This window comes from Camelus dromedarius, chromosome 31, assembly GCF_036321535.1.
Source record: "Camelus dromedarius isolate mCamDro1 chromosome 31, mCamDro1.pat, whole genome shotgun sequence".
Classification (NCBI taxonomy): domain Eukaryota; kingdom Metazoa; phylum Chordata; class Mammalia; order Artiodactyla; family Camelidae; genus Camelus; species Camelus dromedarius.
The window spans coordinates 22,630,236-22,657,195 of NC_087466.1; the positions used below are offsets into that span (position 1 = coordinate 22,630,236).

The 26,960-nt window shown below is 54.6% G+C and overlaps 1 protein-coding gene across 1 annotated transcript in view; it reads right to left on the reverse strand.

Moving 5' to 3' along the window:
• Positions 1 to 420: 420 nt before the first annotated feature.
• Positions 421 to 26,960, reverse strand: part of TMEM132D (transmembrane protein 132D) — a 527,232-nt gene continuing 500,692 nt past the window's right edge. Inside the window, exons 6-9 of the mRNA XM_064481313.1 lie at positions 11,097 to 11,302; positions 8,665 to 8,938; positions 6,885 to 7,076; positions 421 to 3,612 (exon numbers count right to left, since the gene is read on the reverse strand). Coding sequence (XP_064337383.1) covers positions 2,425 to 3,612; positions 6,885 to 7,076; positions 8,665 to 8,938; positions 11,097 to 11,302 — 1,860 coding nt within the window. The 3' untranslated portion in view covers positions 421 to 2,424. The remainder of the gene's footprint in view (positions 3,613 to 6,884; positions 7,077 to 8,664; positions 8,939 to 11,096; positions 11,303 to 26,960) is intronic.

Here is a 26,960-nt window from a genome sequence, read left to right on the forward strand (position 1 = left end):
TTTTGTCGCTCCAGCCCAAAGGGAGGCTGGAATCGACACTTGCCTGCCCTGGTTCTCACTTAACCGCCATCAGTCAGCAGGCTTTTAGCAGAGAATTGCACCTGTGATTTATCTGCAAATCCTTTCGGGTCCTGAAGGAGAGATACTTAGTACACAGCGTACTTTGTCATCGTGTGTCAACCTCGCCTCCACGCGGAGAGCGGCATTACACGATGTAGGAGTGTAATTGGACTGTGCTGGGATCCTTAAATCTGCATTTTCATTTACCCAAAGCCCGCAGCTTTGGGGAGCCATTTGCAACTGACACGAGCCTCTCCAAGGGGGTCAGAGCGCAGAGAGACAAAGGACAGCCAGGAAGCCGCGGAATGCAAACTTTATATTTACAGTCGGTAAGTTTATAAATATAAGTATTACATTCTTACAATCTACAGTGCATTCTGCACGCGGACGGACTCGAGAGGGGGCCGCGGAGGCACTGTTCAATGGAACATCACGCGGGGAAGAATGAGACGGGAGGAGGCGACTGAAAGCAAAGGATTGGCACTGAAAAGGGGTGACAGGCTCATCGCCCCACCAGACCACGAAAGTCAGGGTGGGGACAGGAGCGGGTGGCTTATGGCGGTTGGAGTCCCAGTCTTAGAGCCGGCGGACAGCACCTTCGTTTTGGGGAGAGCGCAAAGGTTGAGGAGGTAAACTGCTGGGGTTTACATGCACCATCTACGGAGAATTCAATTATATGTGTGTACAGAGAGAGACAGAGACAGGGGGCAGAGGGAGAGGTTCAGAGAGACACACAGAGCAAGAGGAATTGGAAAATGAAGGATCTAAAGAGCAGAGAGAGAGAGAAAAGGATGCAAAGGACACACACACACACACACACACACACACACACACACTCTGATTCCACAGCAGGGCCTCCTCTGGGCAGCTCCTTCCTCCACTGTGATGCTCAGCACCGCACCTGCTTGGCAAGCTTTCCACCATCATCTCTGCCTCGGCGCGAGCACGACGAGGGCGTAAGAACCAGCTAGCCTCTCCCCGCTTCCTTTTTACAGGCGTGGCACCTGAGGGGTTCGGGAGCTATTCAAGGGTCTCAAGGGTCCTCCGGATCTCAGGCGGTGTTAACCCCTTGAGGACTGACCTTAGGACCAAACGCTGGCCTCGCCCAGCCCTCTGCCCCGTGTGCTGGTACCCGGGTCCCTCTTGCTCTCCGCGGAGGAGAAGCAGCCTTACGTTCTGCCCGGTTGCTAGTGGGGACGGGCGTCCTGCACGACCCACCTCGTAACACATCCCGAGTCCCGAGCCTCACCCTGTGCCCTCTGCGTGGACACCCGGATTCATCTCAGCAGCCTTGGGCAGCAGACTGGACGGGACTGTCGACAGACCCATCACAGGACAGCCCCCTCTTCTTTCTAGAACAGCAAGGGGAGGGAGCAGCTGGATTCCCTGCGCGCGGCGCTCACCCGCAAAGACCAGCCTCTTTGAAGAAGGACACGTGCGAAGTTCGCCCAGCGGTGTTTCAGTGTCGAGTGTCACCTGGGCCACTCAGTGGGGGCTCACACTGCCCCCCCAGTGCCCACAAGTGACCAACGACTTTCAGAAAGGGGGCGATGTTGGAGAGGAGTACAAATGAGAATAGACAACTGGCTAGAAAAAAAAAAAAAGACTGTTCTTTGAACCCGACTGAAGCTCCGCACTCAGGATGCATTAGTTTACAAATCAAGGGATGCTCGGAACTGCTCAGAGGGTTTCTCTGTGCGAGTCTGTGTTCCTGGCAGCTGGTTACGGAGAGGTCGGTGGCCTGCTTGCTGGCTTGCTCCCTTTCAGTCCTTGTCAGCAGTCGCCGCGGTCTGTCAATAACCCCGCCTTTAGGAGAGAATGATCGCAAAGCACGCCTCCCGAGTGCCGCCCCGCAGACCCAGACTCCGCCCCGCCTGTGCGCCCGGCAGGCGGCGCAGCCCCGGTCCCAGTGACACCGTCCTCCCCTCCGTCCCCTTCAGCCCGGCCTGAGTCTCGCTTCGCCCCCCCGTCGTCTGCAACACTGCATACGGCAGCCGTGTGGGTGTCACGATACCCAAACTGCTTTTATTAGAGAGAGAGAGAGTGAGAGAGGAGGACTGGCCTTTCCCGGACGCTCCCAGAAGCTCAGTGATTCACAACTCGTTTGTCTTCCAGGTTTAAATAAAACCTTCGCACGCGGGATAAGCCTCTCGGCGTCGGCCAGGACGTTGTGCCGCGGAACGTGTATATTGAATCCGACCCGGGGCCTCCCCGGGGAGCCAGGGTCGCTTTCCGGGGCTCCGTGGGTGGTGTCTCCTGACCTTGTCCTGCCGTCTTATTTCTCTGCTGGGGGCCCCGTAAGCCACACGTCCCCAAATTAAAGGCCGAAAGGTGAGTGAGAACCAACGTCAGCGAACGTCCGGCTTACGCATCCCCCTGGAAGCCGTCCGTGTAGTCGCGTGACCCGGCGCACTCCCCGGGGGCCGGGTCCTGGCCGAGCCAGTTCGCTGCGTCCCCCCTGCGCGTGGACACGGCGCTCACGGCGGGGCCCCCGGCATCCGGGGCGATGGCGGTGAAGGTGGTAAATTTCACCCTTTTCCGCTTTGAGGTAGGGGATGCGGGGGGCTCGCTGCGCTGATCCGTGCCGTTGGCGACCGTGGGCCCCGAGGGTCTGAGCAGCTGTCCGTTGATGCCCGGCGGGGCGTCTGCGCCGAGGAGGAACTTACTCTCTTCGAAATCCACGCCCCGGTCGATGGCGGTGATCTGCTCCTCCTGGGAGGAGGCGAAGGTGACGTGACTCTCCAGCAGCTCTGTCCGGTGGCTCAGCCCCACCCAGTCATGGGAGTGGCTCAGCCCTTCCGGCTCCTCGAAGGGGACCTGCTTGTGCCTGTACTTCAGGGCGAAGGTGGCGCAGTTTATGAGGAAGACCAGGATGGCCAGGCCGAAGACGCCCAGCAGAGCGTACATGCCGATTTCCAGGTCGCTCAGCCCCTTGGACGCCTGGGCGAGGTCACTCTCGTCCATCTCCCCGTGGCTTCTGGGCAGGTCCACCTGGGCCGGGAAGCTGGTGAGGTCCACGGGGGTGGTCTGCAGGTGGCCGTCGTCGTCTGAGAGGCTGTCCCGGCCATCACTCCGCCGGAAGGTGGGCTTCTCCGTGGTGGAGCCCCTTCCTTCCATGCGGCCCACGGAAGGGCTGCTGTAGTCCTGTCCGTCTCGACCGCCCCACTCCTGCAAGGGTTTGGCGGGCCTTCTGTCCCTGACATTATTATCCAGGTGCACTCCTGTCCGCCCTGGGTGTCTGCTGTCACTGCTGTTGGGGTTGGCATCGTTCTGGCCAAACTTAACCTTGATGTTGGCCGTTCCCACGGCCAGCACGCTCTTCCGCTTGGATTTCTGGCACGATTCACAGATGACCATTTCGACCTTGACCAGAGCCCCCTGGCCTTCGGACTCAGCAATGATTACCGGCCACCTGAATCTGGGGTCTTGGTGGACGGACACCACCTTCTCATCCAGGGACGTGGCCGTCAGAGAGAAGTCCTTCACGTCGTAAACGTCCAAGGGAGTGACGGAGCCGTCACTGAACTGCACCCAGCAACTGATGGCTGCCTCCTGTCGAAGAACATAAGGACACTCGTCAAAACGGGGGCCCCAAAGCTCATGGAACTCAAAGTCTTAGTCAAGTAAGCACTCCGTAGCAAATTAGTACCACCAGGACGAAGGGAACCCTCGTAAGCAGTGGAGAGACAGGACATTAGACACACCGAAGGCACGAAAGAAAACGAATTCTTGTGAGGATGTGGAACCCAAAGGAAAACAACGGTAAAAGGGTGATGATGAAATGGGCCCAGTCCCAAACACCCGCTCATAAGGTCTGCCTTCTCCCCCGAGGTGTTGAAAGGAAGATGGGTCCCTTCCGCGGGGCACGGGCTCCGTCTGCGTGGTCACGCGCCGCACGTCACAGGAGACGTGCTGGTTATCGGGCGTCACACGTTTAAAGGGGAAATACTTGTGATGCTAGTTTTTTAAGTTGCTTTAATACAGGGTCTCCGATCGTCACTCGCAGCCCAGACGAGAGCCCGCAGTGCGGGCAGGGGCAGCCCCGAGGAGCCGCTGCCTTGGGGTGTGCGCGATCTGCACCGGCTGCGTCTGGGCATCTGGGAACAGGCTCCCACCGGCCTGCGGACGCACTGTCGGCCTGGCGGCAAGGAGCACAACCCGCCGCCCGGAGGGAGGAAGCGCTCCGCTGGGAGCGCCTCCCCTCCCATCTTCCAGCCCAGCCAGCTCGGGGTAATTAGGAGACTGACCGGCCAGGGCCAGGGCACACGCCCATCGTCCTCTCTTGCCTTTTCATCGGTTGCTTGGGACCAACTTGCCTTGGGGCTCGTCTGACCAGGGAGATGGAGGTCACAGACCAGGTGACCTCCAAGCGTTTAATTCCAGTGATGATGTCACTGTGCTTGACAGCCCGTTGCTCCCCACCCCGACCCCGCTGCAGCTCCTGCCCCCTGGAGGACCTGCCCGACCCCAAGCCCAGAAGGGCGCCCAGCCCTAAGAGGCCCGTGTCCCGCCCACCCGGCTACGGCTGGTGGCAGCCGGAGGACGGCTGCTGCCGGGGACACTGACCCCAGCAGCTCTGAGCCAGCCGGCCCCTCCCGCTCCAGTTTGAAACAGGAGAGACAGGACTGAAGCTCTTAGTGGTGGGAAGAGGAATGGGAGCTCCTGCAAAGCTCAGGAGCGAAGCCCTGCTTTGGAGCAACCACAGTGGACCTGCAGAGTCTGGGCACAGCGCTGCTCTGATGAGTGCAGGGGAGTGAGTGAGCCCACTGCCCCCCAGACCCCCCAGGTTCTTACAGCTGGGCCCGTGAGAGTCTCTCTGTCCTGGCTTCTCATAACAAATAATAATATTTATTATCCCATGTCCTTTTAACTTGCTTTGCGTTTCTTGCAACCAAAGAACCCCTGACCGCAACAGTGATAAGTTTTCCCGATGGCATCCAGCCTTTGGAAGAGAGAAGACAGGCTTCTCCAGCTTGACTGGTGGCCTCGGCACCTCCTTCAGCTCAGCCCGTGAACACTGACCTTGTGCGACCTCGGCTTGGACTGGCTGCTAAGCGGAGACCGCCGCCAAGATGGCGCAAAGCCACTGGCCGTGGCCCTGGGCTGCCAGGTTCTCCCGCCCTGCCACGAAATCACAGGAGGCAATTCAGACGCACCCTGGAGGTCTTGAAACTGGAGTGTCGGAGCCCAGCTGCAGGCAGGGACTAAGCTCTGCCCAAACCAGGCGCAGAGCGACCTCAGGGGCACGCGTCTGGCTTAGCGCGTCCGGCATGGGCTAGCTCGGTGGCCGGGTCCTGTGTCTCGTCACCTCCTTGACTCCTAGCTGGCACCACCTGATTTGATGGCCCCAGGAAGATAGGAGGGGGCCTGGGGCTATTTCTCCTTCGCTACCTGTCACTTGCATCCAGGCCGCCGTCCTCCAGCCCCGAGATGAGGGAGGTTTGCCTCTGGAAGGATTCGCCTCCGGGATGGAGACCGTCCACTTTCAAGTGCTTTTTAACCCAGACCCCTGCACACAAAGAGCAGCGTGGAGGGGCGAGGGGCCAGCTAGGACCCGACAGCGGGGCATTCGGGCATGGGCACAGGCTGGGAAACGACTCGGCTCCCGGCGTCCAGGGGCAGGTCCGGCTCGGGCCACTTCCTGCTCGGCCACAGTCCCGGCCTCTGCGGGTGCAAGGGGGCTCCAGGTGCCAGCGTGCCCGCCCAGGGGCAGCTTCCAGGGGGCGCTCCTGGCCGATGAAGGAAGCTGCCCGCAAATCCCGGACGTGGGCTGGAGGCCTTCCAGCCCCCCACGGGGGGACCGTCCCCATTCACGGGGCACAGGGAATCGACGGCTCGAGACCGCTGTCTTGGTTGCTAATCAAAGTTCACCCAGGTCCTTTCTCAGAAATAATGTTTATCCCGCTCTGATGTGAGGCAATCAGATGACATTTCCAAGTGCCCTTTGTTTGGAAATCACTGTATGAAGACACAAACACACAGCACACGATATGTACCCCAACAGGCACACACCCACAACACAGACAATTTACACGACACACGCAACGTGTAGTATACACAGCATGTGTACAACACACACACACAGTGCACACAGCACACACACACACACAACACATACCCACGTGCACACGCGACGCGTGCACGCAGACACCTCCATTAGCACACGCCGGTTTCGAACAAAGAGAAACGGGACCACAACTGACATCACGGCCGGCTGTTACTCCTGCTCTGAGCTTAACAGCACACGTGGCAGCCATCTCCTCCCGTCTCCTTCCGACCCCCCAGACCTGTGACCCCGTTTTTTTGGGCAGGGACTTAGCAGAAGGCTGCGGACCCTTCCTTGGAGTCTGTTCCCGCCCTTACGTCCACCCCACTGCTCCGGGAGGTCAGCAGTGTCCGGAGCCGGGATGCTTGGATGGTGGAGGGACGTGACACAGCCAGGTGACACTTCGTGGGGGGTGGAGCCCGGGTCTCCCGTCTGCAATCCTTCATTCATTGCAAACTTTTTTGGGGGGGCATCTCTGGGGGGCTAGGAAGCCTGAGGCAGAACAGTCACCCCTTTACAACCCCCATTCAAGACGGAAACACTCAATGAGCGACCCCCCCTTTTGCAAGATCCCAAATTAGTGACACCTGATCTCACGTGTGACCTCAGCCCACTGTGCGACCTCTCCTGATGTGTGACCCGCTCAAGGCAGGACTCCACCCAGTCAACAGCCCCACTGACGTGTAACCCAGCTGCACCATGTGACCCCTCCAGAGCCGTGTGACACCCCCCCTGGTGTGCGGCCCCGCCTGCGGTGCCCCAGGCCCCACCCCCACACCTGTTTGGGCCGCTGCAGCAGCTCCTGGGCCACCGCTGTGGCGAAGATGGCCCTGTTGCTCCCCGGGCTGAGCTGCAGGGAGACGGACAGCCCCGTCACCAGCTGCACCCCGAGGTCCGTGATCGCCACCTTCTCGTCCAGCACGGAGATGGTCTTCTCCGCCAGGATGGCGTCGGACAGAGGTGACAGGATCTGAAAGGCAGAACCGACATAGCGAGGAAAGGCTCCCTGCTGGTCCCGAAGTCCCTCCCACGGCACAGACGCTGCTCGGAGCCGGCGAGGGGTGGGGGCCGACGGAAGAGCCAGAGAGAGCAAAAACGAGTCTTTCCCACTACACCTGCTTCTAGCAAATGCAGGCTTGGGAAAGTGCAATGCATTTTTTTTAAGTAACAGCACGAGGGTGTCAAGGAGAGAACGGCGTGGGACTCGGCAGCCCGGACCCCGCGTGCAAATAAACTCCACCACGCACCGTGCACAGAACGGACGTTTGCATTCGCCCGAGGACTGACTTTGATTCTTCCTCAGCGTGGACCATTCCTGCTGTCACTTAGCGCTCTTGCTGACTCTACTGTTCCTTATGTGTTGTTTAAAATTATTTTACTTAAAAGAGTTGTTTTAAAAAACTTCATAGTGTCAAAGAAAAATGGTTTTGACACGCCAGTTTGACATGGCGTTTCTCTCTTATACGCACCATCACCAATTACCAGGTGCACTCAAAGAAGAGACGGTGGGTCCGTGTACCACCTAAGTCGCCCTGTGCGCCCCAGGAGCTCACGCTCCACACTTCGGGGAGCCCCGAGCCGTGACACTCAGTTGCATTTTGGAATATCAGCTCACATCCTCTGATAAACTCAGCTGCGAGTCCGACCCCAGGTGCCAATGGCCCAAAGTCTCCTTTGCCTCTGGACACCTGTGATGACTTAGGGGCTGAGGCTCACGTTCAGTGTGGACCCTGAAGAGGAGACCCTGCTTCGGAAGAGCATCTGTGTAACTGTGACTGAGCAGGACCCGGCGGGACAGATTTCCCCCCTCCCAGTGTCCTCTGCCTGCCTCCTGTCTGAAGAAAAACTTTAGCCAAAGAATAAATTTAATCAGAGAAAGGAGAAAATGCAGAAACAAAGGGAAGCAGTCAGGCAACACAGAATAACAGTTCAGCCATTACACAACGTCAAGGACCTTTAGTTCCTCGTCAGGGGCTGGAGAAATTATTCTGAGCCACATCCTTCGAGCTGTTTTGTAGGTACTAAAACCCCCACCAGTGGAAGACATGACCCGCATGATGACCAGACTACAGCCATCACATAGGCTGCTTCAGCTGCCACCGTTCTAAGAACTGGCCTCAAGGAAGTGGGGACAAGCCCACTCTGGAGGTGAAGGTTAACTGTACTTAAAAAATGCAAGAGGACACTGTTTGGACCACTGCATGACCTATTTCAAGATGACTGTCAGAGCTGACTGTGCAGTTCTGCACATTATCCCCTCCCTCGCCTTTGCACCCCTGAAACTCCCCTTTAAAATCTCTTGCCCCCAATGGGCAGTGGGGGGGGGGGTTGGCTTTTGGACATGAGTCCACCTTCTCCCCAGGCTGCCAGCCTCTAGGACAGACAACCTTTCCTTTCCTACCAACCCTTGTCTCTCGAGCACTGGCTTTTGAGCAGCAAGTAGCTGGACCTGAGTTTGGAGACAGTCACCTCTCCTTCTCCCTGCCCCTCACTCGAGGCACTCAGACTCCGGGCAGAGGTGAGGCTAGCGAGAGTCCTCGCCTCTGGGGCTCTCTTACCTGGATGGTGGTCATCCCAAGCTCCTGGCCGATCAGGACTTGTCCCCCGTGCAGCCTGGCGATCCGGGGCCCCTCCACCTGCATGAAGTCATTCACCAGCTCCGTGATGTCCACCTGCCAGTCTGAGCCCAGCAGGTGGGCCAGGTGGCCTGCAGGGCCCGCTGCCTCAGCCACAAACTGAGTCAAGACCCGCACCATGGCGTGCTGGTACTGGAGGGCACAGCCTCGGCCCCTCCTCTCATCTTCATCCTCTTCCTCGCTGTCCCGAGCTGGCCTGTCAAAGGGTTGGTTCAGTTTAACAGATGCCGATTTGTTGGGTCAAAGGTGGGAGGCTGGGGGTGGAAAGGAAAGAGGGCAGGACCCTTGTCCTCGGGGTGATCACAGCCTGGGGTGGGCTCAGCCAGACACGCAGGGGTGATACTCAGAGTACTTGACCACCGGTACGGCCCGAGTGCTGACGAGTCAGAGTGGGTGGGTGTGGTCAGCAGAGTTCGAAGGTGTCCCCCGTGGTCCTCACCTCCTGGTCTTCACTGAGTGAGATCCCCTTCCTTTTTGCACCTGAGCTGGACCTAGTCACTTTCTTCCAACAAAAGGTTACACCAGAAGTCACGGGATGTCTCTTTCAAGGTTAGGTTTGAAAAGACTATGACTTCTGCCTTGCTCGGCACCCTCTCCTTGAGCCCCGAGGAAGCCAGCTGCCATGTGGTGGGCGGCCCTGTGGAGACATCCCATGGCTAGAAACTGTCAGTGGCCTCTGGCCAACAACCGACGGGGAACTGGGGCCGTCAGCCCAATGGGAGCAGCTGAGGTTGGCCAACAACCTCGTGAGCTTGGACGCAGATCCTTCCCCACACGAGCCTCGAGATGAGACCTCAGCTCCAGCTGACAGCTGGACTGCAGCCTGGAAGAGACACAGCTAAGCCCTGCCTGGATTTTCTGATGCAGAGAAACTGTGAGATCACGCAGATTTTTCTCTTAAGCCAGTTGGTTGGGGGATAAGCCATTAAATTATGTAGCAAGAGATCACTGACACTATAGGCTATGGATGACCAGTACAGCCCTGCAAACCAGCACACGAGGGCGGGGAGTGCGTAACTCAGCGAGGTGCTACGTGGGAGTCACCGTAGAAAGGGCGGGGATGGCTTGGCCAGGAGGCGGATGTTCGTTGCGCCCTCAACACCTGATGCCTTCCGTGCAGGCGGCCCCTCTCAGCACCGTCACGGTCTCCGTCAGAAGAGCCGCCCGCCTCTCGCAGTAGTTCTGTTGCCGTGTCTGAGCTGGGCAGTCGTGACGGCACCAGACGCGGCCAGCTCTTGGGTGAGGCTTTCCCTGCAGCTGCCTGCCCTCAGCAGCATCGCTCATCACTCTTAACTCATCCGTTCTCCCAACTCAACATCAGAAACCCCGGTGGTTAAGAAAAGGATCATGGCTGAAACCGTCTTCCAGCTGCACAAGGGACCCAAGCCATCATTCCTGAAGCCGTCCCCTCTGCCAGGGGCCACAGGGACGAAACGGGGTGGACGTCCAAGGGGAGGAATATAAAATTAGCCCTCAGGTAAATGCCACTTCTCTGCTCCCTGCTGAGTACCCAGACTCCAGGAATATTTCCTCGTCTAATTCTGCACACGCTCACCTTTGACCTCCTAGGGCTGACTTTCATAGGATTCCTTAATTAAGCACAGGTTTCTCTGAGGTGACAAAACCTCTGACCAAAGAGCCTGAGCTTTTACAGTTGTCTTTGTACCCGATGCCCATTTTGTCGCTTGATGTGGATGGTGGAGACATCGCTCCATCAAACACGTCAGAGTGATGCACCAGGCACACAGGTGACCAGCCTCAGACTTCACCTCCCCAAGGGAAAGAGATCTCAGAGCTTCTGGGCGGGGGGCACCAGGAGACGGCTCAGGTCAGGCAGCACCTGTTCAGATGTCTCTCTGGTGGACGACTGTTGCTCACGCCCTCCCAGAGTCAATCCTCCCCTCTGTGTTGGTTCAGGCAGGCTCGACCTCTTTCTCTAAGCTCCTCTGGCTCCAGCCAGGGGACTGTGGCTGAAGCCTCCTCGACCGACCAGTGTATTCTATCTCCTCGGCTATGGTGATTAGATCAGGGATGGGGCACACAAGCCGAGTGAGGGTAAGACCTAACTCCAGGGCTTTTGCTGGAATTACGGGGGGAGCGAGGATGTCCTTTCTGCAGAGTTGCAGAGAAGACAGAGTCCAAGTCTGGAACCCGGTGAGAGAAGCCTGATAGAGGACAAAGCCAACGCGAAGCAAACCAGAGCCGAGAGATGGAGAGAGACCCCGTCTCAAGGGTACCACCGAACCCCCCCGCATCAGTTCACGCCTGAAACGAGCTACCCTGTAAGTTTCCACTTTCAGCCTAAGCGCACCTGCTGTGGGTTTCTGATCGGAAGTCTTGACCAGCACGCTCACCTCTTGTTGGAGACGATGGGGACCCGCCAGCCCTTGATCTGGTTGAGCTCGGTGTCCGAGACCTCGATCTGCAGGGGCAGCCGGGGGACCCACACCGTCATCTCCAGGGGGCTGTGCAGGTGCTGGTAGGTGAAGTTCACCACCACGTTCACCTTGCCTCTCACTTCCTTCCCGTTGACAAAGACGTAGTCACACCTGTCCGAAACCTGTGAAGAGGCGAGAGAGGGTGGGGGACGCAGGCGTTTTTATCGTAAACCATGGAGAAAGGAAAAGCGAGAGAGCGCGGAGGAGGAAAGAGAAGTATTTCTTTCCCTTTTCTGTGGCTGTTTCGAGGTCCGGACGGTGGGGAGTGGGTCTGAAGGTGCCCGCTGGTGTTTGCTTTCCGATACTGCAGACGCTGTAACGACGGATGCTGTGGGGCCCGCCCCCTCCCCTGGGGTCTCTTGCACTGGTTGGGGGCACTCATCCCCACGTGCTGCAGGGGCTCTGCTGACGATTTATGCTGGGTCTCTCCCCTGGGAGGCCGCCCTTAGGCGCTGGAGCTGCACCCGCAGACTTACCTGGGTTCCACGCACCTCGCACCCCACCTCTCCGCCCCGTGACTTCCTGGCTTGCCTCAAGGAAGGATAAACTGTGCGTGTGTGTCACTACCCAGAGCTCCCCCGGGGCTCAGGCAGAGGAAGGCCATGTGTCACCAAAGCAGGGGGCCGCACTGCTACTACTCTTGGTTTTGGGATTCCGGCCCCCAGATCTGTGAGAGGAGGAAGGAAGTGACCCAGCCAGAGGCAACCTGCGAGGACAGCCCCGGAGAGCTAACAGACCTCCCCGCCGAGGCCCCGGCCAGGCCGGTGAGTCTGCATTCTGATGGACACCCCGGCTGACTCTCACTTAGACGGACAGCTGGCAGCCACGGGCGGAGGGCTCTCGGGGCCCAGGGCAGGAGGAGTCCTGTTACCCTCTCGCTGCACAAAGGACCAGCTGATCCAAGGAGCTTCTCACGAACATGAAATCCGCCCCCATCTGTTCTCAGAGTCTCCGGCTTTGATTTCATCTTCTAAGGTGAATGCGAGCCGATTATGGAGACCCTCCCTCCCTCTCAACCCCTCAACAAAAGCCCAGCTTTCCCAGCGGCTTTGGGCTCGAGGATTCTCTGCTCCACGCCCGGCGATGCCGCGCAGTAGCCCTTACGAGGCCAGCGCGAGTGCTCTTGAAAACACGCCTCTCAGACGCAGCCCTGCGGTGCCGGTGCTGACTCAGCATCACCGACTCGACGCCCTTATTCCCCGCCTCCGAAAGTGGTGCTGCGGGCAGTGTGGGCGTCCTGCTAAGTGAGAGGGGCCCACCTGAAAAGGCTGCCTGCCATGTGGTCCCAACCCTGCGACCTCCTGGGAAAGACAAAACTCTGGAGACAGTCGAGCGATCAGGGGTCAAGGGGGACGGAGGGATGAAGGGCAGGGCACGGAGCATTTTCAGGGCAGGGACACTGTCCCCGTGTGATGCTACAATGGCGGATCCGTGTCACTGGGCTTTGGCCAAAAACCACCAAAATTTCAACACAGAAATTTCACCAAAAGTGAACCCAAGTGTGGAAGCTATGCCCTTAATATTAATTAAGTATCAAAACTGGCTCAAATCCCCCCCAGTGTTTATGACAGTAGTTAGTGCACCCCAGGCACTGCTCTAGGGGCTTTCTTGTTGTATTTAATCTTCCAGCAACCGCTGGAGGTAAGGATTGTTGTGATGACGTTGTGAGAGAGGAAGTCGAGAGGGCATCGAGAGATCTGGCAGGTGGTCTGGGGTCACAGCTGGGACCACCAGCACCCCAGTTCCTGGGGCTGTATGTCAGGCCCTGGCCCCCGAACTCCCACCCAGAACACATAGGTTAGCTCCGAAGTGATGGTCTGATCCCAGACTCCGTTGCCAAGCGGAGAAACACTTCTATCCATAAGGATGGGTCTCCTCTCAGCGATTTTTTAAAAAATTCCTAGAGCTTTGTCACACATCACGAATGTTTCATATTGGCTTTTCGAGTCTGAGTACATACCTCATTGGAGATTTTCTTTTTAACTTTCAATTTTTTTTTTGGTATAAAAGAATGGGAAGTTGGTACAGACTCATGGTTCAAAGGCCAAACAGCACAGGAGGAAGCAAGTGCGGTGAGAATTAAGCCCCTCGCCCTTCCAGCCGCGGTTCCCCTGCCCCCCACTCCCCACCCTGAAGGTAACCATCATGACCAGTCTCCTGTGCAGCCTTCCAGAAGAGTCCGTGTATATACAAGCATTTGAGTACATATTTTCTTATTTTTTTTAAAAAAAGATGGTGGCCACTGTTCTGTGCTTTTCCCTTAAAAGTAGAGCTTGTGGGAGGTTCTAAATCCTTCTCAGTAAACTTCAGGTTTCTAGCACTCAGAAGTGTAAGAATGAAAGCCGTTCTTTTGAAGATGGGGGGTAAATGGAAAACAGACACCAGCGTTCTTGTAAGCACAGGGGAGACACAAGAAAGGTGTTTGGAATCAGGAAGCATCCCGTGCAGCGGGAGGACCCGGCGGCCTTGGGACGCGTGCTCTCAGCCCCCGCCCCGAATCTCACGGCCCGCCCCCGGGGGAGGGCCGTGCACCCTTGTCACCGCCTGCCGCTCCCCCAGGACGGCGCCCTGACTGCTCTGGGTCCCAGGGGCGCAGGAGCTAGGCTGGCCCACGGCCCGCTGGACCTGCTCGTGTTCTCTGATACCCTCTGCGTTCAGGGACCAACCCCGGAACGAAACAGTGCTGCTGCCAGTTAACATGAGAGCAAAACAGACTTTTGACATCAAAAGATCATTGGTGCAATGCCCTGGAATGGGACAGGCCATGGAGCGTGTTGCATGTCCTGGCCACTCCAGGTCACCAAGCTCGTCGCCCCTGCCCTAAGCGCTCTGGACGTGGCCGGGTGCGACAGCTCACGTCCGAGGGCGCCGGGGAGGAAGAGACCTCAGGAGGGCTCCCAGCACGTCTGCTTTGCTGCTCAGATGCTCCGGGACCACCCCCTGGGCTCTTTCGGGTTCACTGAAGGCCAAGCCAAGAGGTCCTTTGCTGGTTTCCACAAAGGATCCCCTCACAGGAGGTTTCCCAGAAGCTGTTAAATTTCCTGCAGATTCTCGGGTGCCGGGGGAGGGGCTCCCGTCGCCCTTCACACGCCCTCACACCTGTGTCCTCACCTCCGCCCCCCCCACTCCCCCAGCTTCATCACAAGCTTCGTGCTCACCTGGCCCCAGGAGGACCAGTTCCACCCACAGCCCCGACCTCCGTGTCTCACCTGGACACACAGGGACTTCTCTTTCTCAAAAAGCTGAGTAATAACTTACGACCCGGATGGGCACACATCTTACCCGCACAGCTCAGCACATGCTTAACACCTGTCGACACCTGGACAGCCCTCCAAGCCCCAGCCACGCGCAGCCACGCGCAGCCTCCCAGAGTCTCCCTCGCCCCTCCTCTCCATCATCCGCCGCCCGTTAGCCATGGTTTTGGCTTTTCTCCCCACGGAGCAGTTGCGCTCATTCCAGAGCTCCGCAGAGAAGACACGGTACCACTTGTCCTCGCCGCTTTCCGGCTTTGCTGTCACCTCTCAGCTCTGCGGGCTGTGTCCACGCTCACGGTCCCCGACGAGCAGCGCTTCACTGTGTGATTCCCTCTCCTGTGGGTGGGCGTCTGGCTCCTTTCCAGCCTCTGGGGATCATGTGATGCGGCCACGAACGTTCTTGTACACAACTTTTGATGCTCCACGCCTTCATTTTTCTTGGTGGATTTGCTCAGTTTTGGACAAACCTAAGTTTCAGCGCCGGCACCTCCCTTTCTCTCTTGGCCGGTAAATGCAATTTCTGCTCCAGGAGGAACTCTGGTGCTGGCTACTGGTGTAATTAGACGTCCCCATCCTGTTACAGTGGAGTGGCTGCGGCTGTAAGTCATCCTAAGAGGCCGACGAGAGGATGGGCCGTTTATCTTTGGGATGAAGCACATCCCAACCAGGCTGGCGGAGAGGCGGGGACGGCTGGCGTTTATTCATGACGCTTCCTGCTTTTCTGTTGGTTCCCAGGGAGCGATAACGCGACCTGGTTCAGAAATAATGGGACCGGTTCCTGGAACTGTGCTCATTTCTAGAGGGATGACGTACCTTGACATTTGAAAACACCAGACCCTCTATTTAACACTCCTCTGAGACACTATCTCTGAACAGAAGTTGTATGTGACCAGACAAGGTGAGGGCCACATCCTGGGAACTCGCTCTTTCCATCCTCCCAGAACTTAGCAGGAGACCAGCTCAGTGGGTCTGCGTTTTGCCAACAGAAGAATAGAGTTCTTCCAACTCAGGGCCTCTTAATCTTGCTGTGATAAAGAAAGTTAATTTTTTCTCCTTTAATTTCCAATCCAGCCCAGATGAAGTTTTGTAAAATACAGTAAAGGTGAGTTTGGAGGATGCGATCACGCTGAGTGGCTAGAAGCCTTCCTCGATGCTTATGCTTGAGTTCGCACAGGTCTCGCTGAGGACGGGGAGCAGACAGTTTGTGGACCTCAGCACCTACGGGGACCACCCTGTGCACCTACTCACAGCGCCGTGAGCCGACCAAGTCTAAAAACAAATGATTCAAACGAACTTACCTACAAACCAGAATTAGACTCACAGGCATAGAGGACACACTATGGTGACCAAAGGGGCAAGGGGGGAGGGGGGGAAAATTAGGGGTTGGAGATTAGCAGACACACACTATATAAAGTAGATAAACAACAAGGACCTGCTGTCCAGCACAGGGAACATAATCAATATCTTGTAATAACCTATGAAGGAAAAGAATCTGGAAAAGAGCATGTATGTATGTGTATGACTGAATCACTTTGCTGGACACTTGAAACTAACACGGCACTGTGAAGCGACTACGTTAACAAAAAGATAAATAAATAAAATAATAAAATAAAATCAGCCCAGGCCAGACAGACAGAGGATTTCAGTGCACTGATATCAGTACCTATCATTTTTCTCCATATTTACATCCATGTACCCTTATTCACGTAAATGTCTGTGACCTCTATTTCGGTGGCATTCCAGAGCCAATTGAAAAAAATCTGTGGGCGGTTCTGAGACGCTGGGGACATGGCTTCCTCTCTGTTGTCTCTGTGTCTCCCCTTTTCCAGCCCGATCCTGCCTGCAGTTTCCGGCCCCCGGACCTCTCGTCCCGCAGAGTTCCTGGAGCACTTGGACGGATATGAGGGAAGGACAGATGCGTACGCAGCAGTGAGAAGGATGCTACAGTGATACCGTTCTGTCCCCGTTCAATTAGTGCAGATAACATCTCGTGTCCAGGCCCCACTCACGGCTGCCGGCATCCCCTCCTCCAGGCAGGCACTGGGCCGACGGGAGAACAAAATCCGCCCGCACGATCGGGGTGCTGCGGGAGTGACTGCACCACGACACGTCCGCGTTCGGCAGGAACTCGTGTTAGGGACTGAATTAACGTTCCTTGAATCCCCACGGGGTTCTCCTTCAATCCGTGCTTCAAGGGTCCGATAAAGTGAGCCGGAGCAGAGCGCTCCCCTCTGCCTTACTAGCGCTAAAATTGTACATTTAACAAAGAGCTTTTCTCTTCATTATGAGCATCAGGGAATTACCAGAGAGGGCCAAGTCCTACATGAAGTGGGGGGGGGTCACAAGCGCTAACAGAGCTGTCACTGGAACGCGGGATGCCGAGAGCCGCTGGGAGGATGTCGCATCTGTGGTGATTCCGGGGCGTGTGGCACCCTGCAATGGGGGAGGACATCAAAGAGACACAGGGGATGCATTTGAACTACCTCGATGGCTTCAGAGAAACATTCAGAGGAAAAGCATCTGGTGCCGAAAGCATCTGCCCATCAATCGTGGAGGCCGGGGATAGGGGGACTCCTAAACGAATTAACACATTTGCATCGAGGAGGACCTATCATGCTACATGTACCAAAGCACACATTTCCTTGATTAAGGTTTTGCTGTTTCCAATCACTCACACCCAAAGAGGGCTTTTTCTCCTCACAAAAAAAGACCAGGGCCTGGAGTGGGGCACTGCACCGACCAACGCGTCCTGCCTCCTCCTGCCAAATGCCTCCCTGGCCTCCCCGGAGCAGCGGACGCGAATTACGTGACAGCGGCTGAGACCCAGCAAAGCGGCAGATGTGGGGAGACCTGGCCAGCGCCCGTGGCTTCCAGCAGGTCCGGAAGCTTCCCCAAGAGCCAAATTTTGGTCCTTCCTCGTCTACAAATGAAAGCAAATAAGCCGACTGCACGGGAATATTGGCCGTTTAAGGAGACGTCAACAACCTGCGCTCCAGGCATCTGCTAAATATTGGGGCTTTTGAAAGCACTTCTCTCTCCTTTACCTCAGATTTTTGGCCAGGTTGAAAGCAGAAGCTTTCTCAAGCCAAGAAAGAAGTGATGAATCCCACTGCAGCGGAACAGATCTGGGCCTGAGTGGGGCGCCCAAGTTTCTGAATGAAGATGTGAGGCGAGCACGTCGGGGAGCAAGGCCAGCTGGCATTTCGGGTCGGACACCTCTTGAGCTCTGTCGCACATGCTCTCGCCTGGGTTCTAGCCTCCGTGGTCGCTGCTGGACCCAGCGTCCTGCAGGTGTGGCTGCCAGTGCCCTGCCTGGCTCTGACCATCTCTTCCTCTCTGCCTGGAGGCTTTTCTCTGGCTTCATGAGCACCTGGAGGAACCTGTGCTGGGGTAGCTCAGGATAGAGGAGTTTCCTGGGATGTGTGGGACTTTTGGCACTCAAACTGGGGCAGCCCTGGGCAGACCAGGACAGCTGGTCACCTTCTGCTCGGCCCCGTGGACGCACAGGCACATGTGGAAGTGGACGGGCGCTAAGAACCCTGGACGCCCGTTGACCAGTGCAGGGCAGGAGCCGGCGGTGGGGAAATACTCTTCTTCCTGGGCAGACAGTTCTCAGGTGCCTTCTGCCTGCCCCATCCCAGGGTCCTGAGCAGGACTGAGCTCCGTCGTGCACAGCTTACAGATGTATAGATCCTCACGGGTGCTTCCCAAAGCCTGTTTCTTGGGTTTACTCTCCAAGATGAGGTACACGCATACACATTCAAAAACCAAAGCACTTTTTTTGTGGCGGTGGCGGGAACTGGAAAAACACACTTTCTGCAGTATTTCTGAGCACTGTGGTGCTTTGCTGTGGTGTGCACCTCTCCGCCACACTTCGGTCTCTAGGAAGGAAGTGTGAGTTCCTCCAGCTGCCAAGAGAGCTGCTGGAGGGTGGCCCTCAGGTGTCAGTCCTCTGGGGGGTGGCTCCAGCTGAAGAAAGCCACCTCAACCAAGGTGGCTGTCTTTCCAGGGATGTCTACACCTGGTGACTGATCGGCGGGGGGCACAGAGGTCCAGCCTCCTCGCTCCAACCCAGGACAGCTCCCAGGGGCCATCCCAGCCCCAGGGCCCCTGTGGGGTCCCCTAAGCCCCCCTGGGGGCTGCATTGCACTCAGCCTCTCCCTCCTCCCCACTGTGCTTCTGTCCCCTCCCTCCTACAAGTGCGGGTCCCCAAGGAACATCCTGCAGACTAAGCTCCATCTCGGGGTCTGCTTCAGGGGTCCCAACCTGCTACAAGCACTTTCTAGAGTGTTCTGGATGCTTGAGGTACAACAGTTAAAAAGTCCCATCTTCATGGAACTTTATTCTAGGAAGGGCTACAGACAGGAGCCAAAGGAACAAACAGATTCAGAGCGATCAGCAAGTGCTGAGTGTCGCGAACCACCGCACAGCACACTGTGGAAATTAGCAAGAGCGTCACACCTGCGGGTTATCCCGGACGGGCGCTTAGATGCCTGCTGGAGCTAAGACCGTGGGGCTGAGCCCACAGCAGGGTTCGCCACCCATCAGAGTCATCCGAGGGACTTTCCAAATGCTGGCTCCCAGGACCCACGCCCAGAGGTCCTGATTCAGTGGGGCAGTGGTGGGGCCCAGGCATCAAATCAGCATTTTAACTGCCCCCGAGGTGTTTTCATGTGCGGTCGGGTTGACTCCAGCCACCCAAACATCCATGCAGCGGATCCACGTGGAAGATCGTGACACACAGATAACAGAAGACACTAACGGAAAAACTAAAACACAAACGGTGTCTTATACATGCAATTCCGTATGGAGACAGGCATGCGTATTGCACACGTGGCTGAGTAAACACGTACGTGCTCTCACACGGAGCACGTAAGGGAGGTTTCCGGACTCCGGTGCATTTTCCTGATTTGGGGGTTGAAAAATGACTGCTTTAAGAAAAAAACAAGCACCCGTCTATAAGAGATTCTCCAAAAAATTTGCAGATCACAAGCATGGATCAGAATCCAACATACTCAAAACATATTTAGTGGCAAACTCATGAAAAAGGGTTCATCAAGCAATGGTGACGACGTTATGCTTAAATACCATCCAGCTCTATTTCCCTGAACGTGTGTGGAGCCCGTTAGACCCCAATAACTCTTTCTAATAATTAAATTCCTACTGAAGGTGCACAGTCTTTGCTCTTGGACACTTTCAATGAAATAACCCAAATTAAAAGCAAATATTTTCTTAATATTTCCAAACTTTTTGCGGGAGGACAAACACCAAACGTTTAGCCAGGCTTCGCTCGAATGATTTCAAATTTAGCCACCCCAAATTATTGAAATCCAGGCTGCCAAGATTCATGGGCACAAAGTAATTATCCTCTGTTTACAAAAGAGTTGAATTCTTGGTTTTATCCTCCCCCTCACTGCTGTTTTTATTTGCAGTGGGTGATTTAAAAAGCATTTTTAAGAGAAAGAAAAGCTGGTGCGATCAATTGCTCTTAAACGTTTTCCTTTAACTATGTTTGCCTGGAATCTGTTTGTAAAATAGCAGAAAAAATATATACATATATACAGATATGTGTGCATATATTATATGTAACATATCATATACATATATAAGAATAATTGTAATAATTATATTCATAATTATATAGCATAATTATATAATTATAAGAATATAAAATACATATGTAAATTCAATATACTTAAATATATAAATTATATTAAATATAAATGTTATAAATATATAATAGTGTAATTACAATACAATCACAACATATCCTATATGTATAGAATATACAAGATCTATCTATAGATAAATCTTAAGTTCCTAAACTTATAAGATTCTGTCTTGAGCAAATAGGAATACGTCCTCATATGTAGTAGAATTTTTAAGTAAATGACGAGTGATTGTGTCTCTGGTTAATTAAAAGCGATGGTTTCTATTTTCATAGACTTTTCCTATAGAGAAGAGGTTTGTCCCGAGCATCTCTGGAGGCTGCAGACAGACCAACAGAGCATTGGGAACTGGAGTGGGACATCACTGGTTCTAGGCTAGCTGGCTGTCCCAGGCTGCCGTGGTCCTTCTGGGGAGGTGACCACAGGGTGCGTGGCTGACGACAGCCTCCAGGTGCTGCAACTTGGGATCTGATGCTCCGTGTTCAAGCGGAGACCTGCCTCTCCCTCCGCGGCTTCTACCCGACGGCTGAGGGCGGAGGTGCTGCCTGGCTGAGCGCCCCAGGGGCAGCCTTTGCTCCAGGGACCCCTGTGCCTTTGCTGAGACTCTCTGAACTATGCTGAAGTCGGAGGCGCCTCCTACCCCATCTGCCTTGCTCCCCACTCTCCTTTCACAGACAGCCGACCTACATCTTTCTTTCTTTGTAGTAAGAATGCATAACCTGAGACCTACTTTCTTAAATTCTCCAGTGCACAGAACAGTCTTGTTAGCTGCAGGGATGGTGTTTACAGATCTCTAGAATGTATTCATCTTGCATTACTGGAACTTTACATCTGTTGAACAACCCTTCCATGTCCTCAAATATCCATCGGTGGATGAAAGGATAAAGAAAAGGTGGTATATACAAATGGAGTATTATTCAGTCTTGAAAAAGGAGTCGTCGTGCCATATGCAAGGACAGGGGTGGACGGGAGGGCACAGGCAGACCTCTGTCTTGATCTGAAGACTTCTCTGCCTTTGTCCAGCCCCCTGCTCTTCATCTCCATGGGCAATTCTTCCAGTAAATCACATCAATGTTCAATTCTGACATGATGTCAGCTTCCCCTGGGACCCAAACAGCCACATAAGCTGGGTCTGGTTACGGTGATGGTGGTGAAAATCAGGTGTTTCTGTCTCTCCAGCATTTATCCCTACTCTTCTTTTCAGATCCTCCTCTTTACCCCACATAGACAGTGGCTTTGAAGTGAGGTGGATCCTCTGTCTCCACATAGGCACATGGCTCAGGACTCACAGAGTAGAGCAGCTCATTTCCTTGAAGTCTTCAGTTCGCTGGAGGAGCAACTGGCTGATAAAAGTTGCGTCCCGGACATTTGATGGAGTTGTGGGCACACAGGCATGCTCTTTCCTGTAGGGCTATTAAGCTGGAAGAAGGCAAACTTGGAGCTGTTGGAAACCATCTTTGCCACCTCAGAGGAGAGCCTGCCTGAGAAAGGAGCAGGTACTGAGAGAAGCAGAGCCTCATGGTTGCAAAATGGCTGCGTCACCTCCAGCTGCAGGCCTGCACTCCAAGTAGGAAAAAGAATGACGCAGGAAGGGGTGCAGCCTGTACCAGGGAAGCAAACAGTCCCAGAACCCATCAGGTTATCTCCTGTTGTCCAAAGGGTGTCACAGAGCCACTGGCACTTCAAAAGAGTTTAAAAAGGTGGGACCAAGAACACCAACCTGCTCAAGATGGCACTGTCAAAAGAAGGAAAGAGGCTGGTACCCTGTTATCATCACTGAACAGCAGCACCGGCTCTGGCCTCTTTCCTCTGGGCCCCTTGCCACAAGTCCAATAGCAAAAATAGAATTTTGTTTTGGTTTGGGGTATGTTGCTGTTGGCAGACAACATATGTATGTACATGTATGACTGAAACACTGTGCTGTTCACCAGAAATTGACACAACATTGTAAACTGACTAGACTTCAACCAAAACAATTTTTTTTAAATTTTAAAAAATAAAATAACTTATGTGAATCCCCCCTAAAAGAAAGTAAATGTGGCAAGAAAGCAGGCTGGAAGTTTTTTTATCTCTGAACCAGCAATGAAAACAAAGAGCAGAAACCATTTGACAAACAGAACGTTCTCACGTTGCCATAGTTCCTCAACACAGAGGCTGGAGACCACGACGCATGGTGACAGGAAACCCATTCTTCAGCCTCTGCTGTGTCTCTAATCGTAGCGCCCACACCAACGACCCCACCTTCATTCTGATGACAAAAGGCGGTTCCCAGACTTAACCTTGGATGCTGGCTTCCGGGGCTGGAAGCCGCAGCCCTGACTGTTTTAGTAAGAGCACATTAAAACCCTCTCTTTGCCCAAACACTGAAATGTTTTTTTGTTTGGTTGGGTTTTTTTTTTTTTTTTTTTCAGTATTACCTGAAACCTGCAGGGAGCAAGAAAGATGGGTCCCAGTGGACAGTTAGGAAAACAGGGAAGGGAAAAATATATCAATTCTCCAAGGTCCTGCAGAAGGAAGTTTGATGTTTCCTGGCGCAAACGATGGGGAGCGTGACTCTCAAATTCTTTCTCTTCCGGTAGAATTTCTGGCTCCAAGAAGGTGTGTGTGTGTGTGTGTGTGTGTGTGTTGGGAGATTTTTTAGTTGCTATTACGTGCAATGCTGATTTTCAGACTTTTCAACCACCCCGGTTAGAACGGCCACTTAACCAATCAGACCCCAGCCATAAGCCATCAGTTCAGCAATCCTGCTGAGCGTCCACGCTGGTCACAAGGCAGACCCAAAGAGATGAGGACAGCGGGAGAGAAAGGAGGCTCACTGACCCGACCATTCCGCCGGCCGCTGGTGGATCACGACACACCAAAAACCACATTTCAAATCTTGTCTCTGCGGCGAAATGTTGCCTGGTCAAACATATGGTTGGTTACCGCGCAGGCTGCGTGCCCCTGATCTAGTATATTTTAAAGTCTGCAGAGATACATGCATTTTCAAACCTGCCGTGAACTTTCCCCTGTCTTTTGTTTATCAGGGTGTTATTCACATACCAGAAAAGCCACCAGTACGAAGCATACGGTCTGATGGATTTTGGTATTTGCGTGCAATCATGAGACCACCATCACAATCAAGATAGGGAACCATCCTCCACCCTCGGTTTCCTGGGGTTCCTTAGATGTGATTCTCTGCTCCCACCCCTGGCGGCTACACATTTCATTTCTCTCGTCGTGGTTTTTTTCCTCCGCGGAATTTCATACAAGTGGACTCTTACAGCATGGCATCTTTTATGCTTACTTCTTTCATGCAGGATAATGTTCTGGAGGTTCATCCGTACCGCCGCAGGTAACAATACAGCTCACTGCTTTTCATCCTGACCCTAACCCTAACCCTTTTCATCGCTAAGAAGCATTCCCTCCTACGTGCTCTGCTTTGATTAAAAAAAGAGAGAGAGAGAATTTGTTGATTCCAACACTTCTGGATGTTTGGAATGACCACAGAGCCAGGGCATCTGGTGCGGCTTTTAACTGCCTACGGCTTCCTGAGAGCTACATGATTCCTGCCCACCTGACTGCGTCCTCCCCCCACCAAGCCCGCGGAAAGGGCACCGTCCCCGGTGTCTCGGACCACACTTACGCGTTGGCAGCGTTACAGCGTCGGGATCAGGAAGCACGCGTCTGACCACAAAATAATGAGCAGAACAGGAAGTCACCCAAGACACGGAGAAGAGCGCAGGCACCGAGGGCTGGCGTTATGAAGCCCAGACCGATGATTCCTTATGCTTGCAAAATAAAGTATTTGCGAGAATGCACAGATGCGTGCAATTGTTCTTCCGACACAGAAAGCCGCCTGATAGAGGAGCTTAACCAAGGCTGCACCCAGCTCTCTCTCCAGGCACACCTGGAGTTGGATTTGCACCTGGCTTTGCAAGCTTCCGAGAGCCACAGTGATTTGTACTCATTTTATGCGACAAGGAACACACACATCTTTGATGGGGATTCTGCGGCTTGGTTTTCTTCGCCTTTAACCACAAGAATACCGGTTTGGTATAAAAAGGATTACAGTGCTCTTGTAATAAGGTTACTGGAGACGCACTTCTTTCGAAATGTCGCAAGCATTTCCGGGGCTTCTTGTCAGTTTAATAAAATCCAGTTTCCAGGGAGTCATGATCATTCTTACAACTTAGTCTTGTCTTTTCGTGAACGCTCATCTTATTTTCAGATTCACTTGCCTTCGTACATCCAGATCGACACTTCAGATCTGTCCACTCTTTATAAAATCGTCCTTCTGGATAAAATACTCATATTACTGTTTTAATCACTACGTTTGACACTTGGTTAACCCGTGTGGAGTCACTGACTTATTTTCAATGAATTCGGAATATGATGCCAACACAATAGAAGCCACACCCCTTGCCAGCTTCACAAATGCAATGAAGCGCACAAACTACATAAAAACACATCAGCCGTGATCAGCCCCGCCCTGATCACTGACTGTTCGCCGAAAATAAAACCCCAGACCATCTGGTCTGTGCAGTGCCCACAGAACTTTAAAGCGGTGATAATCATTAGGAACATAATGTGGCTTCTTTGATCACCATAATTCATCTTGTATTTAAAGGTTTATGACACACACGATTCCATTGCTTTTTCCTCCGCAGCTGTCAAGGCACTTGTTAGCCGGACAGATGTCACCTGTCAGGGAAGGCGGGGAGTGAGATGGACAGCCCGGCGTGTCTGTGGACGTGATGTCCAGTTTGGCTGGAGAAACACACTCTGACAGGTGAGTGGGGACGGGGAGAGGCTGGAGACTCAAGCAGTGGCCAGGCAATGAGGCGTCCCGGTACTGGAGGGGGATGGGTCAGGTTGGTATTTTAGGGGCTTGGAGGGGGTCAAACTGGGGACCCAGAGGTGACAAAGGCAGTTGCTGTAGAAATTCAGCTGAGAGGTGATGGCGGCCTGGCCGAGGAGCGTGGGCTCAGATGCTGAGTGGACTCAAAGGTTGACTCCAGCGCATAAGCACATGCGTCTGTTTTTCGGGAGTGAAGAGGCAGCAGGAAGAAGGGGGAGGCGTCAGGAATGACTCTGCTTCTCAACTAGAAAGTGCAGTTGGGTTGGATGAAGAGGGTTTTGAGTTCAAGGGGGTCCACGGGACAAGGGCGCCAGCATGTGGCACAGGTGTGGGCCCTCGGGACATATTCATAGCTGAGGATCATCAGTTGGTGTACAATCGTGTCCAGAGGTGAAGTGAACCCACGGGACTGGGGAGAAGCCCTCAGAGTGAGGGGCATCAGGAGAAGTGAGGGGCAGAGGGTGGAACATCCATCTTGAAGTTGCCAACTGGAGACTGACGCTGGCCATCCGGCTCTACAAGGACTGAGTCGTTAGCCCCTGTGGACGCTGGCCTTCAGCAGGCCCTGGAAGGGCGGAGATCAGGAATGGGGCGCTCTGTGCTCTGGGAAAACTGGCAGAACAGACCTTCAGATAGAGACTTTTCAGAAGAAATCTTTTATGAACCTGGATGCTTGCATCTTCCCATACTTTGAAAAGCACCAGGACACTCACCCACCCGGACAAGCGGGGAGGAAGCTGGGATGGTCGTGGATGCAGGGGTCTGACCTCCAACTTCTCTGTGGAGGAGGGACTGAGACGCTGCCCGCCCGAGAGGGGCGAGGTGGGAGAGTCAGGCTCGACGAGCCCGGGGCAGGTGTACAACCCCCACCGCCGAAAGGGCAGTGGAACACTTGTTGAGCAGAGACGAGCTCTGATCAGAGGAATCCGGGACCTTAACCTGTTGAACAGTGGGTCACGGCTGGTTGTGTTTGTGAGGGAATCTGGGCTTTGCTGCAGCGTCCCGGGAAGTAAACCCTGGTGGGGCACCGGCTGCCTTGTCTGCACCGCGTCCGCTCCCTCCCTGTTGCAAAGCTCCTCTTCCCTTGAGGAGTCACCTCGCTCCCACTCCCAGGCCATGTGGCTCCAAGAGCCCTCTTCAGAAGCGGCGAGCTGCTGGGTCTAGCCAGCCAATCCGTTCCATTCTGGTTGGTTCAGAGACGGGCAGACAGCCCCCAGCGCACCAAGCAGACGCAGCTCCAGGGCATCTGAGGTGCTGGAGAAGAGAATGTCTCTTTCTGGAGTGATGCTGACTGGGCGGGTCAGGTAATCAACCTGCCGACATCCCTCGTGCTTGAGAACGGAGCCATCCGCGGACACTCGGGGAGAAGCTGGTCCTGATGACGGCGTTTGGACCCCTGGCCCCCAGATCAGAAGCGCCCCTGGGCTTTTTAGCTACAATCCCCTTTGGGATTAAGTTTTCCGACCTTACACAGGAAGCATCCTGGCTGCCACCAGAGGAGACGGCCTGATGCATGTGGGCACCACGGCAAGGGAAGTTCTCAGAAACTACCGAAGGGAAGAATGCAGCAGAGCTCGGCGGCGGCGGGTGGAACGCGAGGGGTGGGGAGCGGGAGCCTTCCAGCGTCGGGGGCTGGAAAGACGGTGATGGTGCGCAGGGGGAAATGCCGGCCACGCGTTGAGGGAGACGGGTTTGGCTTTAGGTGAAACGATCTGAAATGCAGTTGGTGACAGTAAGCAGAAAGACACGGCTTTGAGAGCTCAGAGGGTGTAGCGTTTAATGAAGAAGTTGTCTCATCTCTCTCCAAGATGGGGGCGGAGCTGTGGGAATGGATCAGGAATCCGACGGAGAGAGAGAGAGAGAGAGAGAGAACAAGGCTGAAGATAGGACCTCGTGAGGTGTCCGGTGTCGGGGGTGAATGGATGGATGAAGAGTGTCACCACCGAGGTGGGTGGGAACCAGGAGTCCTGGGGAGCCAAGGCACGTGGGCGCAGGCAGATGTCGTAAGAACAGATGT